The sequence below is a fragment of the Piliocolobus tephrosceles genome, chromosome 3 (genome assembly GCF_002776525.5).
Source record: "Piliocolobus tephrosceles isolate RC106 chromosome 3, ASM277652v3, whole genome shotgun sequence".
NCBI lineage: Eukaryota > Metazoa > Chordata > Mammalia > Primates > Cercopithecidae > Piliocolobus > Piliocolobus tephrosceles.
Genome location: NC_045436.1, coordinates 86,036,193 through 86,055,365, shown reverse-complemented (window position 1 = coordinate 86,055,365; position 19,173 = coordinate 86,036,193). Strand labels below are relative to the sequence as shown.

Here is a 19,173-nt window from a genome sequence, read left to right as displayed (position 1 = left end):
GTGTGCCCACTCTTACCACTCCTATTCCACATGGTACTGGAAGTCCTAGCCACAACAATCAGGCAAGATAAAGAAATTAAAGGGATCTGAATAGGAAGAAGAGGAATCAAACTGTCTCTTTTCACAAATGATACGGTTTTGTGCCTGGAAATCCCCATAGCCTCTGCTCAAGAGCTCCTAGATTTGATGAAAACTTTAACCAAGTTTTAGGATTTAAAAAATCAATATATATAAATCAGTAGCACTTCTGTACACTGTGTCCAAGGTGAGAGCCCAATGAAGAATGCAATCTCACTTACAATAGCCAATAAAAAAAGTACATTACCTAAGAATACATCTGCCCAAAGGAGGTGAAAGATCTCTACAATGACAACTACAAAACACTGCTTAAAGAAATCATAGATGGCCAGGCACAGTGGCTCACGCCTGTAATCCTAGCACTTTGAGAGGCTGAGGTGGGCAGATCACAAGGTCAGGAGTTCGAGACCAGCCTGATCAATATGGTGAAACCCCATCTCTACTAAAAATACAAAATTAGCTGGGCGTGATGGCGTGCACCTGTAATCCCAGCTACTCAGGAGGCTGAGACAAGAGAATAGCTTGAACCTGGGAGGCGGAGGTTTCAGTGAGCCAAGATTGCACCCCTGCACTCCAGCCTGGGCGACAGAGTGAGACTCCATCTCAGAAAAGAAAAAAAAAAAAAAAAAAGAAATTGTAGATGATGCAAACAAATGGAAAAACATTCCATGCTCATGGATCAGAAGAATCAATGTTGTTAAAATGGCCATATTGCCCAAAGCAATTTATAGATTCAGTGCTATTCCTATCAAACTACCAACAACATTTATCACAGAATTAGAAAAAACTATTCTAAAATGTATATGGTACCAAAAAAGACCCCAAATCACTAAAGCAATCCTAAGCAAAAAGAACAAAGCTAGAGACATCACACTACCCAATTTCAAACTCTACTACAAGGATACAGTAAACAAAACAGCATGGTACTGGTACAAAAACAGACACATAGATCAATAGAATGGGTTAGAGAGTCCAGAATTAAGGCCACACACCTACAGCTATCTAATCTTCAACAAAGTTGACAACAATAAGCAATGAGGAGGGAATTCCCTATTCAGTAAATGGCACTGGGATAGCTAGCAAGCCATATGCAGAAGATTGAAACTGAAGCCCTTCCTTTCATCATATATGAAGATTAACTCGAGAGGGCATAAACATTTAAATACAAGACCACAATAAGAATCCTAGAAGAAAACTGAGGAAACACCATTCTGGACCTGGGCCTTGGGAAAGTATTTATGACTAAGTCCTCAAGAGCAATTGCAACAAAAACAAAAATTGACAAATGGGACCTAATTAAGTTCTTTAAGCTTCTGCACAGTAAAAGAAACTGTCAACAGAGTAAACAGACAACCTACAGAATGGGAGAAAATATTTACAAACCATTTATTTGACAAAGGTCTACTATCCAGAGTCTAAAAACAACTTAAACCAACAAGGAAAAAACAAATGACCCCTTTAAAAATGTAAATAATACATGAACAGACACTTCTCAAAAGAAGACATCTATGTGGCCAACAAGCATATGAAAAAATGTTCAACATCACTAATCATTAGGGAAATGCACATCGAAACTGCAATGAGATACTATCTCATACCAGTCAGAATGGCTGTTATTGAAAAACCAACAAATAGCAGATGCTGGTGATGTTGCAAAGAAAAGGGAACCCTTATACACTGCCTGCAGCAATGTAAACTAGTTCAGCCACTGTCAAAAGCAGTCTGAAGATTTCTCAAAGAACTTAAAACAGAGCTTCTATTCAACCCACCAATCCCATTACTAGGCATATACCCAAAGGATTATAAATCATTCTGCCATAAAGACACATGCTTGTGTGTGTTCATCACAACACTGTTCAAAAATAGCAAAGACACAAAATCAACCTAAATGCCCGTCAATGGTGGACTGCATAAAGAAATTGTGATACATATACACCATGGAATATTACACAGTCATAGTTAATCCACCAGTCACCAAGCCCTGCCCACATAAAAAAAAAAAAAACTTCCAATCTGATTTTTGGTGCTGTTCTTGTAAATATATAGAATCAGAGATCACAAAATCTCTGAGGAAAGCTTCCAATTAAGATTCAAAACAGTACAAACTGAAAAAATAATCTATTCAGAAAGATAACTATGAGAAAATTACTGTGAAAAAGCAGAATTTTAAACATAACAGTGAAAAATATTTTGCATTGAATATCTGGAAATTGATTTTTTTTTTTCTTTTTTCTTTTTGAGAGAGAGAGTCTTGCTCTGTAGCCAGGCTGGAGTACAGTGGTACAGTGGCATGATCACGGCTTACTGCAGTCTTCGCCTCTCAGGTTCAAGCAATTCTCGTGCCTTAACCTCCTGAGTAGCTGGTATTACAGGTGGACTCCGCAACATTTGGCTAATTTTTGTATTTTTGTTTAGTAGAGACAGGGTTTCACCATGTTGGCCAGACTGCTATCAAACTCCTGGCCTCAAGTGATCCTCCTGCCTTGGCCTCCCAAAGTGCTAAGATTATAGGCATGAGCCACTGTGTCTGGCCTGGAAATTGAAATTGATATAGAAATGCAATGACATTTGTGATAAAAATGTGAAATGATAAAATTTAGGAAATCTCACAGAGTATGGAACAAAAATACATGTGGAAAGTAAGAATAAAAAGACAAAATTACTAGAAATTCAGGAAGTTCAAGATTCTTTATTATAGAATAGAAGATTTAAAAAGAAACAAATTATCACAAACATCAAAAACATACTTTTTCTGTAACTCAGGGATCCACCAAATGCCCAGCACAATGAAGTATATGCTTAAGTATATCACCATGAAATTTCATAATACAGGGATCCTGAAAGTTAACAGAGAAACAGAAAATCATGTACAAATAATCTTAAATCAGAATGTTATCATTCTCAGCAGAAGACATTGGAGCTCTACCTTTAATAACTGTGAAGGAAAAAATTCAACCCTAGAATGCTATACTTCGTCAAACTATCAGTCAAGGGCAGATTAATTATATTCTTTGAAAGTTTTTAAGTAGCTTACCTCCTGTGTACTCTTTCTTTGTAGCTGCTGGATAATGTGTTTCATCAAAATGAGAAGTAAATATGAAAGAGTAAATAATGTCTTACCCAAAAAGTTAGGAATCAAATATAGGGGAAAGCCTAAGAGAATTGGATAATGATAAAGAGAAGTTCCAGGACAATAGCTATTCAGTAAATTTCAGAAGCAATACATAGCCATTAAAGTGAGAGAAGAGCAGGCTCAGGAAAGCTGTCTTTTCCATCTATTTTTGCCCAAATGGTTGTGTTTTATCATATTGAAAATAGTTCAGTATTTCTGAAAGATCTAATACTAATGGGTGCCAATGAAGAAATTAATAGGTTTGGAGAAGTTATTTTACCCAGAATTGCAAAATACCTCATGGAACTTTAATTCAAACCTGGGAAACCATAATCCATGTTTTATTCACAATGTACTTTCTCAATAATTATAATGCAAGGTTAAAAAACAGTAGTGCCATGTAACGAGAGATTACTTTGTAGGAGTAATTGTGCATTTTAATGTACAGTTCACAAAGTACTTTTGCATTATATTTTGATTATGATAATGTGCTTTGGAAGGATTTTAAGATGAGAGGTGACATGAGTCAAGTGAATGGAAAATGAGTTATCTGTCAGAACTAACAATCAGGATAGAATCAGGATGGATGCCAGTACATCATGAAGATTCATTGTAAACCTTTTTTGGTGTTGATGGGATGTCTTGGAAGCAAATACAAATGACTTTTCCAATGCCAGTGATTTAAGGACTGCACTACAACCTTTGCTCTAGATCACTGACTCAACTTCAAACTTTTGCTGGTGGTAGATGTGTCAAATTGATTTGAGCCCTGCAAATACAAAATCTATGGACTGAAACCCTTTCCTTTGGAAATTAACCTGTGTTAAATAGACAGACTTTAGATGGTTGAGTGTTTTCTCTCATTGGCTGCCAAATTTTTATCTTAACTATTTAAATGGAAAGTTTTCTAAAATAAATTGCTCAATCTCTTTCTTCTTAAGCAGGCTAGAGGAACCTGTCTTAAACTGATTTTTCTTTGAGTTTGTGTTTGTATTTTCTTTGTGAAATAACAAGTTGCTATTGTTATAGAGCTTCACTATGTTATCCATTGCCCAAATAAACAGGCCCATGTCTCAAACCTTGTTTCACTCTGTTTTATAGTTTTTATATTAGGAATAGCATGTGAGGTGATGAAATCTGACCTCTTTTTGTAGCCATGGAAGTAATGAGCTGTGAAGTTGGCAAACATCACTAAGGAATGCCTAATTAAGTAATTGATCTTATCAGACTATCTGATCATATTCCACATCTAAGTTAGGAAGTAACAAAAGATGCCTTATAACCTTATAGTAACTTCAGACTTCTACCCTTAGTAACATGCTTAACAAATCACTTAACTTCCTTTTGTCTTAGTTTCTTTATCTTTAGCAGAAATAGAGGGTGGGAAGAATAATTACAATACCTGTCTTTAATAATCATTGTAAGAATTAAATGGATTAAGTGAAAGTGTACAATAACTGTCACGTAATAAATGGTCAGTGTTATCTTCCTTTCCCTCTTCCAGATTTCTCCACCTTACCACAGCAGATAACTCTAAATGATTACTCATGCACTATCCACAGAATTTAGTTAATGCCTATTTCCTTTTCCCCTTGTAAGACCTTCATTTCAAAAAGAGGGGGAGAAAAAAAGAACTTACCACTTTGTGACACGTGATATATTTTTCTCCACTGCCTGCCTGAGCTGAAACTTGGACTTTTACAGAGGAAATGATGATATATGCCATTTGCTACTTTTAGAAATATGGAAAGATAAAAACTCGTCAGTGCTAAACTCCTGTATCACAGTCAAATTCTTCAGTTTCTCCTGCCTTTCTGTGATCTCTCCACTTTCACCATAGAGGACTGGCTAACTTCTCATCAGGACTGTTGGTCTCCTAAGGAGATACAGTCTCATGAAAAACCAAATGATATAGAGTTGTAGTAACCTTTCTATGTATATTACCTCTGCATTAAAGATGCTTAAATTTCAAACATGAGAAACAAAAGGAAATCTAATATGAAAGTGTTCCTATTTTATCTTTTAATCAAGTGCATTTAAACCTTACTTGATGAAACTTTAAAACCTTTCTTCATTTAACTCAAGAAATTATTAAAGAATGGAGAAATGCTGATTGGGCACAGTGGATGATGCCTGTAATCCTAGAACTTTGGGAGGCAAAGGCAGGTGAATTGCCTGAGGTCAGGAATTCAAGAACAGCCTGGGCAACATGGCGAAACCCCATGTCTACTAAAAATACAAAAAATTAGCCAGGCGTTGTGGCACAGGCCTGTAATCCCAGCTTCTAGGGAGGCTGAGGCACGAGAATTGCTTGAACCTGGGAGGCCAAGGTTGCAGTGAGCCGTGATTGCGACACTGTACTCCAGCCTGGGAGACAGAACAAGACTATCTCAAAAACAGGAAAAAAAAAAATGAGAAATGCTGAATTGAGATTCTGAAATTTTTTTCTAATTATTTTATATCTTATTTAATGGCAGTAAAACTGTCAGTTCACTTTACTAGAATTCATTCTGAATCAATAATCAACATCTTCTATATCTTTTGTCTACCTATTCCCAAATTATACTCTCCCCCCACAACTTTCATTTTACGTTGGAAAAGTGGAAACATTAATTCAAAATAAATTTGGCAGATTTTTAAATAAGGAGATGTGTTATATTCTGTGGCTTTTAAATAATGATACTCTGAAATATACAAACATATATACATATATATATTTAGATAATTCCAAGTAAAAGACGCACATGAAAACATAAGTAGATACATTTACAAATATATGTAAGCAAATTATACCATCATTTCCATCATTCCAGTATTTCCATCAATCCAGTCATAAATATGCTGATTAATGTCTACATTGTTTCTTTACTGATTTTTTTTAATAACTTATCATCTTAGCCATATTTAGATATAGTCACTTAGGAGAGATGCTGTTTGTTACTTTAAAAGAGCAATCTAAATTCTATACATTTGCTTTTTTAAAACATTTCTATCTAGAAATTGACATTGAACGCTGTGTGAGAGAATCTATCAACCTGTTTTGTTGGACTCCTAAAAGTGCTACTTACAGACAGCATGCTCAACCTCCAAAGCCAACTTCTGACAGCAGTGGAGTCAGAAGTTCGGCACCTTATTTCTCTGCTGAGTGTCCAGATCCTCCAAAGACAGATCTGGTATGTATTTGCGGATTTAGTTTACGAAGTCTAAAAGGAGATGGATGTTAAAATTAATATACCCTAGTATCATTATTGCTCTTAATGGTGTCATTTATGTCCTTTTAATGTAGCTATTTTCTAACATGTGATTAGATTCATAGAAATGTTCCAGAAAACCATTATATCTATTTGGTTATAGAGTTAGGAAGATTGTTTTGATGTATTCCTCCAGGTAGCAAGTTTTGCTTTTTTTGTATGCATTTGTCGTATCTGTTTATATATCAGTTGGTTATACAGTGAGCGATTACAGAAGCAAAGAAAGAATTAAAAAAATAGAAAAAGAGTTGTTAATAGAGCAGGAACTTGTTGTTGGTTGACAGAAGAAACAGCATTTTTAAAACTATGCCCATGTAGGTGTTTCAACATTATCATTCTTATTAAACACAGTTTATAAATATGGTCAACAAAGCTTTCAGTTATAATAATTCATATATTTCAAATATTCTAATATTATCATAGTATCATAATTATTTCCATGAAATTGAATTTCAGTCAGTATGTATGTATTGCTTTTCAGATATGGCACTTTCTATGATTTTATGTCCCCAAATATATGAGTACATTCATTTGCACATATTTCCATCACAATCAAATTATATTAAGGTCACTTATAAACATGACCCTGCTTATGATTCAATACAGAGCAATTTCAATAATTATAATCTCTGCCTCTAGATATATAGATGATAGAGAGGGAAACAGCTAAATGATTATACATATGAAAGATTATAAGACATTTCTAAAATATCCTGAGAGAGAAAAGAATAAGAACCCACACTTATAAATAAATATTTGCATTATAGTTTTCCAAAAGTAGTAGTTTTCTTCTGCCTGCCTGGAAGAAAGTAAGTTCTCAAATACTAGAAATTTTCAGCTGAAGATATTACCATGTAATGAATTTTGGTGGGAGAACTCATTTGTCAGTAAATGATAAATGTTGTTCTAGATCAGGGATCCCCAACCCCCAGACCACAGACTGGTACTGGTCACAGGAACCAGGCCATACAGCAGGAGATGAGTGGCAGGCCAGCCAGCAAAGGTTTATCTGTATTTACGGCCACTCTCCATTACTCGCATTACTTCCTGAGTGCCACTTCCTGTGAGATTAGCAGCAGCATTACAGTCTCATAGGAGCAGAAATCCTCTTGTGAACTGCACGTGTGAGGGATCGAGGTTGCACATTCCTTATGAGAATATAATGCCTGATGATCTGTCGCTATCTCCTATCACCCCCAGATGCGACCATCAAGTAGCAGAGAAACAAGCTCAGGGCTCCCACTGATTCTATATTATGAAGAGTCATGTAATTATTTCAGTATATATTACAATGTAATAATAATAGAAATAAGGTGCACAATAAATGTAATATGCCTGAATCATCCCAAAACCATGTGCCACACCCTAGGTGCCACCTAGGTCCATGGAAAAATTGTCTTCCATGAAAACAGTCCCTGGTGCCAAAACAGTTGGGGACCACTGTTCTAGATGACCTGTAAGATAGCTTGAAACTCTGAAATTCAGCAATTCTGAATACAAAGTTATTTAATAGTTTCTTTGTTTCAAATTTTGAATTGTATCCTCTTTGTGACAGAAAAACATTTGTTAAGAAGACTGACTTCTCCATTTTATTGCCTTTGTTCCTTTCACATATGAGTTGCTTTTATTTATGTGGGTTGATTTCTGAGCTCTCTATTCTTTTTCATTGATCTATTTGTCTGTTCTTTTGCCAGTAATATGTTGTTTTGATTTATTATTTGTCTTGAAGCTCAGAAGTGTCAGTCCTCCAACTCTGTTCCTTTTTAATACTGTATTGGTTATTCTGAGTCTTTGTTTCCAAATAAACTTTAAAATTAGTTTGTTGATACCTACAAAATAACTTGCTGCTATTTTGATTGGGATTACACTGAATCTACGTATCAGTTTGGGAAGAACTCTTGACAATACAGGTTGATTATCTCTTTTCAGAGATGCTTGGGACCAAAAACACTTTTGGTCCCATTTTATTTGTTTTGATTTTGGAATATTTGCACTATACTTTACTGATTGAACATTTCTAATCCAGAAATACAAAATCCAGAATGTTCCAATGAGCGTTCCCTTTGACTGTCATCTTGGTATTCAGAATGTTTCTGATTTTGGAACATTTTGGATTATGGATTTCGGCACTAGAGATATTCAACGTTTATTGAATCTTCCTATCCAGGAAATGGAATATTTTTTTCATTTATCTAGTTGTTGGATTTCTTTCATCAGATTTTTATAGTTTTTCTCATTTAGATCTTATATATATTTTGTTAGACTTATATCTAAGTATTTGATTTTGAGGAATGCTGTTGTAAATGGTATTATTTTTTATTCAAATTCCATTTGTACATTGCAGGTATACAGGAAAGCATTTGACTTTTTATATTAACTTTGCGTCCTGCTACCTTACTGTAGTTACTTATATTAGCTCCAGTTTTTTGCTCAGTTCCTTCAGATTTTCTACATATATGACCACATTATTTGAAAAATAATTTATTTCTTCCTTGCCAATTAGTACACCTCTTATTTTCTTTGCTTGTGTTATTGCGTTAGATACGACATCTAATATAATGTTAAAAAGAAATGGTGAGAGGACATCCTTGCTTTCTACCTGGTCTTAGCAGGAAAGCTTCTAGGGTCTCACCAGAAATTATTGTGTGAGCTGTAGGTTTTTGTAGATGTTTTTTACAAGTTGAGTAAGTTCTCTTTTATTCCCAATTTGCTGAGAGATTTTTATCATGAATGCATGTTGGATTTTGTAGAATGCGTTTCCTGTATCTATTTATATGATCATGTGAATTTTCTTCTTTAGCTTGTTGGTGCAATGAATTACATTAATTTTCATATGTTAAAACAGCCTTGCATGTCTGGGATAAATTCTACTTGTTCATGGTATATAATTTATTTTATACATTGTTGGATTTGACTTTGATAATATTTTGTTGAGGATTTTGGTATCTATGTTCATGAGAGATCTTGTTTTCTTGTAGTGTCTTTGTCTAGTTTTAGTATTTAGGGTAATGCTGGCCTCATAGAATGAGTTAGGACATACTCATTTTGCTTCTGTCTTCTCAAAGAAATTGTAGATAGTTGGCGTAATTTCTTCCTTCAGTCTTTAGTAGAATTCACCAGTGAATCCATCTGGATCTGATACTTTCTTTTTGGAAATGTTCTTAATTATTGATTGAATTTCTTTAATAGATGCAGGCCTATTCAGATTATCTAATTCTTCTCATGTAAATTTTGTCGTATGTGTCTTTCAAGCCATTTTATCGAGGCTAACAAATTTATAGGCATAGAGTGGTTCATAGTATTCCTTTGTTATCATTTTATTGTCTATGGAATCTATACTGAGATCTCCTCTTTCATTTCTGTTATTTGTAATTTGAATAATCTCTCTTTTTTTCTTAGCTGGTTAAAGGCTTATTGATTTTATTCATCTTTTCAAGGAGCCAGCTTTTGGTGTCATTGATCTCTTTGATTTACTGTTTTCAATTTCATTGATTTCTGCTCTGATTTTTATTCTTCTTCTCACTTTGAATTTAATTTGCTATTCTTTTTCTAGTTTTCTAAGGTGGAAGCTTAGATGATTTTAGCACTTCCCTTATTTCTAATATATACCTTCAAAGCTATACATTTTCCTCTGAGCATTGTTTTTGCTGTATTCCAAAAATTTTGATGTTGTGTTTGCATTTCCATTTAGTTAATATTTTGACCTATTTATTAATTAAAGGTGTTTTTTTAGTCTCTAAGTATATTGGTATTTATTCTCCAAGTCTAATAGTTTGTAGCTAATTCAATCAACTGTATATATATACATACACATATATATACAGTTCTATATATATAGTTATATATATATATACACAGTGTGTATATAATATATACACACATATACCCTATATATGTGAATAAGTTTATCTCTTTCTTTCCAGTTATTATGTTTCCAATTGTTTATTGTCTATTGCTTTGGATAGAACTTCTAGTTTAAGAGTAGGTAGACTTACTTGTTCCTGAATTTAATGAAAATGCTTCTAATTTAATCATTAAGTTTGATGTTTTTTATACTCTTTATTGAGACAATTATTGTCCCATCTTTTTTGTATTTCTGAGTGTTTATCATGAATGTTAAATTTTATCAAATGCTTATTTTGTATTCATTTAGGATTATTTCATCTTTTATTGTGATAATGTCTTACATTATTGCAATTTCTTATATTTGATGATCATTACATTTCTGAGATAAAGTCTACTTGGTCACTACCAAAAAGACATACTGGCTATATTTGATTTGCTAGTTTTTAAAAAAATATTATGCATCTATGTTTATAGATTAGAAAGGTCTATAATTTTCTTTTCCTTTTTGTCCTTGTCCGGCTTTGATCTTAAGATTATATTACCTATTGGATACTGTGCTCACTACCTGGCTGACAGGAGTCACCCTAAACTTCAGCATCACACAATATACCCTTGTGACAAACCTGCACATGCACTCCTAAATCTAAAGTAAAAGTTGAAATTATTTTTTAAATTTTATTTATTTCTCCTTTTGTCTGCTATTTAATCATTTTCTATAAAAGGAATTATCTCTTTTATATAAATTGAGGAAACTTGTCTGAAAAAGCATTTCTAGAAGTTCATGTTGTTTGAAAAGTATTTCTATTTAGTTAACATGTTTCTCAAAATTTTTTCTAAAATAATTTTTTATGTTTGTAGAATTTTGTACATAAAATTTTTTAATTTTTGTTCTTTTATCTGAAATGTTGTCTACATTTTCCATCCTAATATTGTTTACTTGAAAGTTAAAATGTGTTAGTATAATAGAAAACAGGTACAAAAATAATGTATGCATGCTGTAAAAAGAACATTTATTAAAATTAGGATCGTCAGAATTCAGGTTCATATTATATATTCTTATGTTTGAGTCAGAAACAGATTTTAAAAGCGGCTTTTATAAATTGAAATAAATTGTACTCTGTTACTAGTATAGTGGAAGTTTAAAAGTGGATATTAGAAGAAAAATCAATTATACTTTTATTTCTGCATGCATCTGTTGTGTTTATTCCCTGAATCAGAGTTTTATAACAGAGAAAGCATGAGCTTTGCTCTTAGATGGACTTGGTTTCAAATTTCAACCCTGTTCCTTTTTCATTGTATCATCTTGAATAATTCACATAACCTTTCGACTTCCCTATTTGTAATTGTGAACATACTTAAAATAATACCACCCTGGCAGGGTTACTTTAAGAATGATATACATAAAGCTCCTAATTCAGTGTCTAGTGCATAATAAGCACTCCAAAAGAGTAAAAAACCATTATTACATGTTTAGTAATTAACAGTTAATTTTTTTACTTTGCAGTCTGCCCAAGAACTTTATAACAGTCTTCTATATTTAAATGATCTGTACAAAGGACATGATGTTCTAGTATTCTGTTTTTCTTCAGCTATGTTACCTCATTACTATCACTTTACATTTAGAAACCACTATAAAAACAGTGCGGAGAGTAAGGATTAGGGAGGCTGGGTTTTCAAAGAAGGAATCTTTCTGGCAGTTTTACCTCAGTAAATTCAGTTTAAAATTTCACTTTGACCTTTACTTCTTAGTCTTAATACTATTTTCATCCCTAAACTAAAGAATTGCCAAAAGAATTATTTCATCTAGTGCCAACGTCTTTCCTATCAGTTTTCTCTTAAGTAGCTAAAACTGCTTGAGAATTCTGACTGAAGTTTGTTAATTGAAGAAAATAATAAGATATGTAATCTTGGTTAATAGAATGAATGTTTTTGAACGGAGTGTATTTTGGAAAAAACTCTAGTTAATCTTTGATTTTTTTAAATGCATTTCTTTTTTAAATTTTAATCACATATTTACAACTGGTATAACTTACATGCAATATGTAAATAAGCAATAATTATTAAGTTCTTTTTAATACCTCATTATGAATACATATACTAACCCAAGATTTTATTAAATAAATTTTTTTATTCACATGATGCTAACTGCTTGTATATACTATTACCATAAAAATGATAGCATTTATTGCATTACCTTCAGTTTACAAGGTATGCTTTCAGTGTAGATTAAACATGAGTTTACTGTAGATAAAATCTTATTTAAAGCACATTTTTATACTTTTGGTTCAAATAGTTTCCAAAATTCAAGTATAAATGTCAGTCTACAAAGTTTAATCTCAATAATAACAACACTACTTTTTAAATTTTGAATAGTTTAAAAATAACACCACAGTGCTTTATGATTTTCAGGTACCCAGGTACGTTATTCTATCTGCCCCTAAACAAATCTGTGAGATGTTTTATCCCTATTTTAGATGTAAAGAGATTCAGAAACCTTACCTAATACAAGTTAACTTATAAATTGCCATTTTATCAGTACTGTAAATATGTTTTTCACTCTTATTTATTGAAATGTATATATTAATATATATCATATCCTACTGTACACTTGGCTTTTCAAGCATTTTTTAATTTTTCTCTATTTCTCTAGAAAATACATTAATATATACTCATGCAATCATCTACATACCTACTCTTAAAAAGAAATCTTTTTATAGTAAGGACAAGGAAAAGTACAATTATGTATCCTTTTTTGGCTAACATATTGAGAGTAAAATGTTAACCTAAAGGAGAACTAAACACTGTCTGCTGAAATTATTTAGAGCAATAGATGCATTGAAAACAAAAGTTAGTTTTGCATCCATTCTTTTTACTGGTTCCATTCTTCTGCCATTATCTAATGTAAGCAATTTTGGAGCCATTACGATAGGCACAGTTTCAGTGAAAGATGAAGACTAGAAACCCTGGCAACTACATATAAGGGTAAAGTGTATCAGTCCTCTAGAAGTTAAGTAGAAGACATTTTATAGAAAATAATATCTTTTGAAATTTGTTTTTCCATAGTAATGTATAATCTTATTCTACCATTGGCCCAAAAAATAAGCAAATAATAATAATAATAACAATAATAATCCAACATAAGAAAATAAGGGATAGTTAGATTTGGGGATAGGATATCGAAAGACCTTGATTTACCGGATTAAAATATGATTTTTTTCTTTCTATATTCCAAGTGTAAAGAAGGAGAAAGCAAACAAATTCCTAGACAGAAATTGATATGGTTTGACTGTGTTCCCATCCAAAGTCTGATTTTGAATTGTAGTAATTCCCATGTGTCAAGGGCAGGACCAGGTAGAGTAATTGAATAATAGGGGCAGTTTCCCCCATACTGTTTTCGTAATAGTGAGTGAGTTCTCGTAACAGCTGATGGTTTTCTAATGGACTTCCCGCTTTGCTTGGCTCTCATTCTCTTTCTTGCCACCATGTAAAGAAGGACATGTTTGTTTCCCATTCTACCATGATTGTAAGTTTCCTGAAACCTGCCAAGCCATGCTGAACTGTGAAACCTCTTTCCTTTATAAATTACCCAGTTTGGGGTATGTCTTTATTACAGCATGAGAACAAACTAATATATTAAATTGGTACTGGTAGAGTTGGGTGCTGCTATAAGGATACCGAAAGCGTGGAAGTGATTTTGGAAGTAGGTAACAGGCAGAGGTTGGAACAGTTTGGAGGGCTCAGAAGAAACATGAAAATGTGGGAAAATGTGGAGCTTCCTAGAGACTTAGAATCCTCAGAAGACAGGCAGATGTGGGAAAGTTTGGAACTCTCTAGAGACTTGTTGAATGGCTTTGACCAAAATGCTGATAGTGATATGGACAATGAAGTCCAGGCTGAGATGGTCTCAGATGGAGATGAGGAACTTTTTGGGAACTGGAGTAAAAGTCACGCTTGCTATACTTTAGCAAAGAAACTGGCAGCATTTTGCCCCTGCCCTAGAAATATGTGAAACTTTGAACTTGAGAGAGATGATTTAGGGTATCTGGCAGAAGAAATTTCCAAGTGGCAAAGTGTCCAAGAGGAAGCAGACCATAAAAGTTTGGAAAATTTGCAACCTGATGATGTGAAGAAAAGAAAAACCTATTTCCTGGGGAGAAATTCAAGCCAACTGCAGACATTTGCATAAGTAATGAGGAGCCAAATGGTAATCACCAAAACAATGGGGAAAATGTTTCCAGGGCATGTCAGAGACCTTCACAGCAGCCTCTCCCATCATAGGCCTGGAGGCGTGGGACAGAAAAAATGATTTCCTAGGCTGCTGCTACTCTGTGCAGTGTCAGAACATGGTCCCCTGTATCCCAGTGACTTCAGCTTCGGCTGTGGCTAAAAGAGGCCAAGGCACAGCTCAGACCCTTGCTTCAAAGGGTGCAAACCCTAAGTCTTGCAGTTTCCCATATGGTGTTTGGCCTGTTGGTGCAGAGAAGTCGAGAATCGAGGTTTGAGAACCTCCACCTACATTTCAGAGGATGGAAATGTATGGAAATGCCTGGATATCCAGGCAGAAGTTTGCTGGAGGGGTAGAGCCCTAATGGAGAACCTCTGATAGGGCAATGCAGAAGGGAAATGTTGGGTCAGAACTCCCACACAGAGTCCCTGGTGCACTGCCTAGTGGAGCAGTGAGAAGAGGGCCACCGTCCTCCAGACCTCAGAATGGTAGATCCACCAACAGCTTGCACTATGCATCTGGAAAAGCTGCAGACAGTCAACACCATCCTATGAAAGCAGTGGAAAGTGGGGCTGTATCTTGCAAAACCACAGGGGTAGAGCTGCCCAAGGCTGTGGGTGCCCACCTCTTGCATCATCATGACCTGGATGTGTGACATGAAGTCAAGAGAGATCATTTTGGAGCTTTAAGATTTGGCTACCCCACTGAATTTCAGACTTGTATGAGGCCTGGAGCCCATTTGTTTTGGCCAATTTCTCCCATTTGAAATGGGTATATTTTTCTATTGCCTATACCCCCATTGTGTCTAGGAGGTAACTAACTTGCTTTCGACTTTACAGTCTCATAGGTAGAAGAGACTTGCCTTGTCTCAGATGAGACTTTGGACTGTGGACTTTTGAGTTAATCCTGAAATATGGCTTTGGGGGACTGTAGAAAAGTGTGACTGTGGTTTGAAATGTGAGGATGTGAGATTTGGGAGTGGCTGGGATGGAAACATGTAATCTAACTTTTAAATAAATGGAATCATAGCATTTGTATTGTTTCATGTTTCATATTTGCATCTTACAGTTACCATGTCTTACAGTTTTTAGCTCCAGCCCAAACTTCTCTTCTCTTCTCTCTTTTTTTGCTTAGCAATATGTCTTGAAAGTCTTATGCACACACACACAGACACATACACACACAGACACACACACACACAAACACCTAATTCTGGTTAACAAGCTGCAAACCATTCCTTGGTACAGAAATGTTATCGTGGTACTAATACTATTATATGTATACCTCAAATGCAAATAGCTAAGTTAATAATGTCTTCTCAGTTTACAACACATTACAATTATTGGACTGGGTCAGACACTTTCTCCTATTTCCTTTTACTTCATTCTTTCCGCCCTGACCCTGACTCTTTGGTCTCTCCACAAAATCATTTATAAAACAGTGGTTTGCGAATGTTGATATATATTAGCCTCTCTAGGAAAGCTAAGAAAAAATGAAGCCACTCTTTGTTTAAAGGATAGACCCTGAGCCTTTGTGTTTTTAGCTTGTTCTCCATGAATTCTAATACTGGTTGCTCTAGTATAGTTTATATAGGTTTCTGAATGGTTGCTCTAGTATAGTTTATATAGGTTTCTGAATATATGTAAACCCTTTTAAGTTAAATATATATGCATTTATGTGTGTTTGTAGGGATCTTGCCTAATTTGTTATTGTGATAAAAATGCACATAACATAAAATTTACCACCTTAACCATTTTAAGTGTACAGTTCAGTGATGTTAAATACATTCGTAATGTTGTGCAACCATCACCACCATCTATCTGTATAACTCTTTTCATCTTGTAAAACTGCACCTCTCAACTCATCCCATAGTAATTTCTTATTCTCCTCTCCTCTCCTCTCCACAACAACAATTCTACTTCTATCTCTATGGTTTTGACTACTCTAAGTACCTCACAGAGTTGGAATCGTATAGTTTTGGTCAGAATTTTTTTTTCTTCTTAAGGCTAAGTAATATCCATTGTGTATGTATACCACATTTTGTTTATCCATTCATTCATCAGTGGACACTTGAGTTGCTCCCAAATTTTAGCAATTGTAAACAATGCTACCATGAACATGGGTGTATAAATATCTCTTCAAGATTCTGGTTTCAGTTCTTTTTGGCATATATCCAAAAGTGGAATTTCAGGATCATGTGTTATGTATCTTTAGTTTTTTGAGGAACTGCCATACTGTTTTCTACAGCGGCTCTATCAGTTTACATTTTTACCAACAGTGTGCAAGGGTTGCTTTCAGTTTCTTCTGAAACTTGCCAACACTTTTCTGTTTTGAGTTTTTTCTTTCTTCTTTTTTTTTAAATAATAAATGTTAAGTGGAATCTCATTGTAGTTTTGATTTATATTTCCCTAATGATTAGTGATAGTGAGCATCTTTTCATGTACTTCTTAGCCATTTGTATATCTTCTCTGGAGAAATGCCCGTGAGTTGTTTCTTTTTTTGTTGAGTTTTAGGAGTTCTCTATATATTCTCGATATTATTCTCATATTAAATATATGATTTGCAAATATTTTGTTTCATTCTGTAGGTTGCCATTTTACTCAGTTGAGTGTCTTTTGATGCACAAAATATTTTATTTCACAAAGTTCAATTTGACTGTTTTTTTCTGTGTTACCTAGGGCTTTGGTGTCATCTCCTAGAAATCAAGTGCCAACTCCAGTATCATGAAGCCTTTGCCCTATGTTTTCTTCTAAGAGTCTTATAGTTTTTAGCCATAAATTTAAGTCTTTGATTTATTTTGATTTAATTTTTGTACATGTTATTAGGTGAGAGTTCAGCTTCATTCTTTTGCATGAGGATATACAGTTTTTCCAGAAACATCTGCTAAAAAGTCTGTCCTTTATGCCACTAAATGGTCTTAGCCACCCTTCTCAGAACTTATTTGACCATTTATAAGAGGGTTTATTTTTGGCTCTAGTCTATTGGTCTATATGTCTGTCTGCCTTTATGCCAGTATCATACTGTTTTCATTACAGTAGTTTTGAAATAAGCTTTGAAATCAGGAAGTCTGGCTTTGTTCTTTTTTTTTTCTTCTTCTTCAAGATTGTTTTGTCTATTTTGAGTCTCGAGATTCCATATGAATTTTGGAATAGGTTTTTCTATTTCTGCTAAAAACATCATTGGTATTTTGATAAGGATGTATTGAATCTGTAGGTGACTTTGAGTAGTATTGATATCTTAACAGTATTATATCTTTCAATCCACAAATGTGGCTTGTGTTTTCATTTATTCATGTCTTTCTAAATTTCTTGCAGCATTCTTTTGTTGTTTTCATTGCACAAATCTTTCACCTCCCTGGTTAATTCCTAAGTATTTTATTCTTTTTGATGCTACTGTAAATCAGATTGTCTTCATTAATTCCTTTTCTGATTGTTCATTGTTAGTATATAGAATACAGGATTTTTTGTCTGTTTTTTTCTGTATCCTGCTACTTCGTTGAATTCCATTATTAGTTCTAACAGTGTTAGAACTAATCTTTAAGGTATTTTTTATATATATAAGATCATATCATCTGCAAACAGATAATTTGCTTCTTACTTTTCAATGGATGACTTTTCTTTTTCTTGCCTAATTTCTCCACCTAGGACTTCCAGTACTATGTTGAAAATACATCCCAAAAGCAGGCATCCTTGTTTATTCATTATGTCAGAGGAAAAGCTCTCAGCCTTTCACCATTGAGCATGTTTGCTGTGGGTTTTTCATATATGACTTTTATTGTGTTGCGGAACTTTCCTTCTATTCCTAGTTATTAAGTGTTTTTATCATGAAAGGGTGTTTGATTTTGTCTTTTTTTGGCATCAGTCTAGATGATAATGTGTGTGTTTTTTGTTTTTTTTTTTTTTCTCTCTCTCTCTCCATTCTGTTAATATAATGTATCATGTGGATTGATTTTCCTGTGATGAAACATCCTTGCATTCTAGGAATAAATCCCAATTGATCATGCTATATCATTTTAATATGCTTTTGAATTTGATTTGCTATTTTGTTGAAGATTGTTGTTTCCATATTCAAAGGGACATTTGTCTTTAGTATTCCCTTTTTGTAATGTCTTTGTATGGCTTTGGAATCAGGGTAATGCTGGCCTTATACAATCAGTTAGGAAGTATTCCATCCTCTTCAGCTTTTTAGAAAAGTTTGAGAAGGATTTGTGTTCTTTAGATGTTTGGTAGAATTCACCAGTTAAGCCATTAGGTCCAGGACTTTTCTTTCTTAGGAGATTTTTTATTACTGATTCAATTTCCCTGTTAGTACTAGATCTAGTTAGATTTTCTATCTCTATGATTTTAGCCTTGGTAAGCTTTGTGTTTCTAGGAACTTATCTACTTCATCTAGGTTAGTGGCTTCATTTTTGACTCCTGCCTTACCTTCCAAATTTAATCAATCAAAAACTTTTGTTTATTTATCTGTATACTTCTCTCCAATTCTGCTGACAATATTTTACTCATGTTCACCATGATTACAGGTATGTGCTACCATACCTGGCTAGTTTTGTATTTTTAGTAGAAGCAGGTTTCACCATGTTGGACAGGCTGGTCTCAAACTCCTGACCTCAGGTGATCCACCCACCTCAGCCTCCCAAAGTGCTGGGATTACAGGCATGA

The 19,173-nt window shown here is 34.1% G+C and overlaps 1 protein-coding gene across 3 annotated transcripts in view; it reads left to right on the top strand.

Moving 5' to 3' along the window:
* TBCK (TBC1 domain containing kinase) overlaps nucleotides 1–19,173 on the top strand; it is a 269,659-nt gene that overhangs the window by 123,683 nt on the left and 126,803 nt on the right. For all 3 annotated transcript variants that reach the window (XM_023220144.3, XM_023220145.3, XM_023220146.2), the window contains one exon: nucleotides 6,188–6,363. In XM_023220144.3, the coding sequence (XP_023075912.1) occupies nucleotides 6,188–6,363 (176 nt within the window). The remainder of the gene's footprint in view (nucleotides 1–6,187; nucleotides 6,364–19,173) is intronic.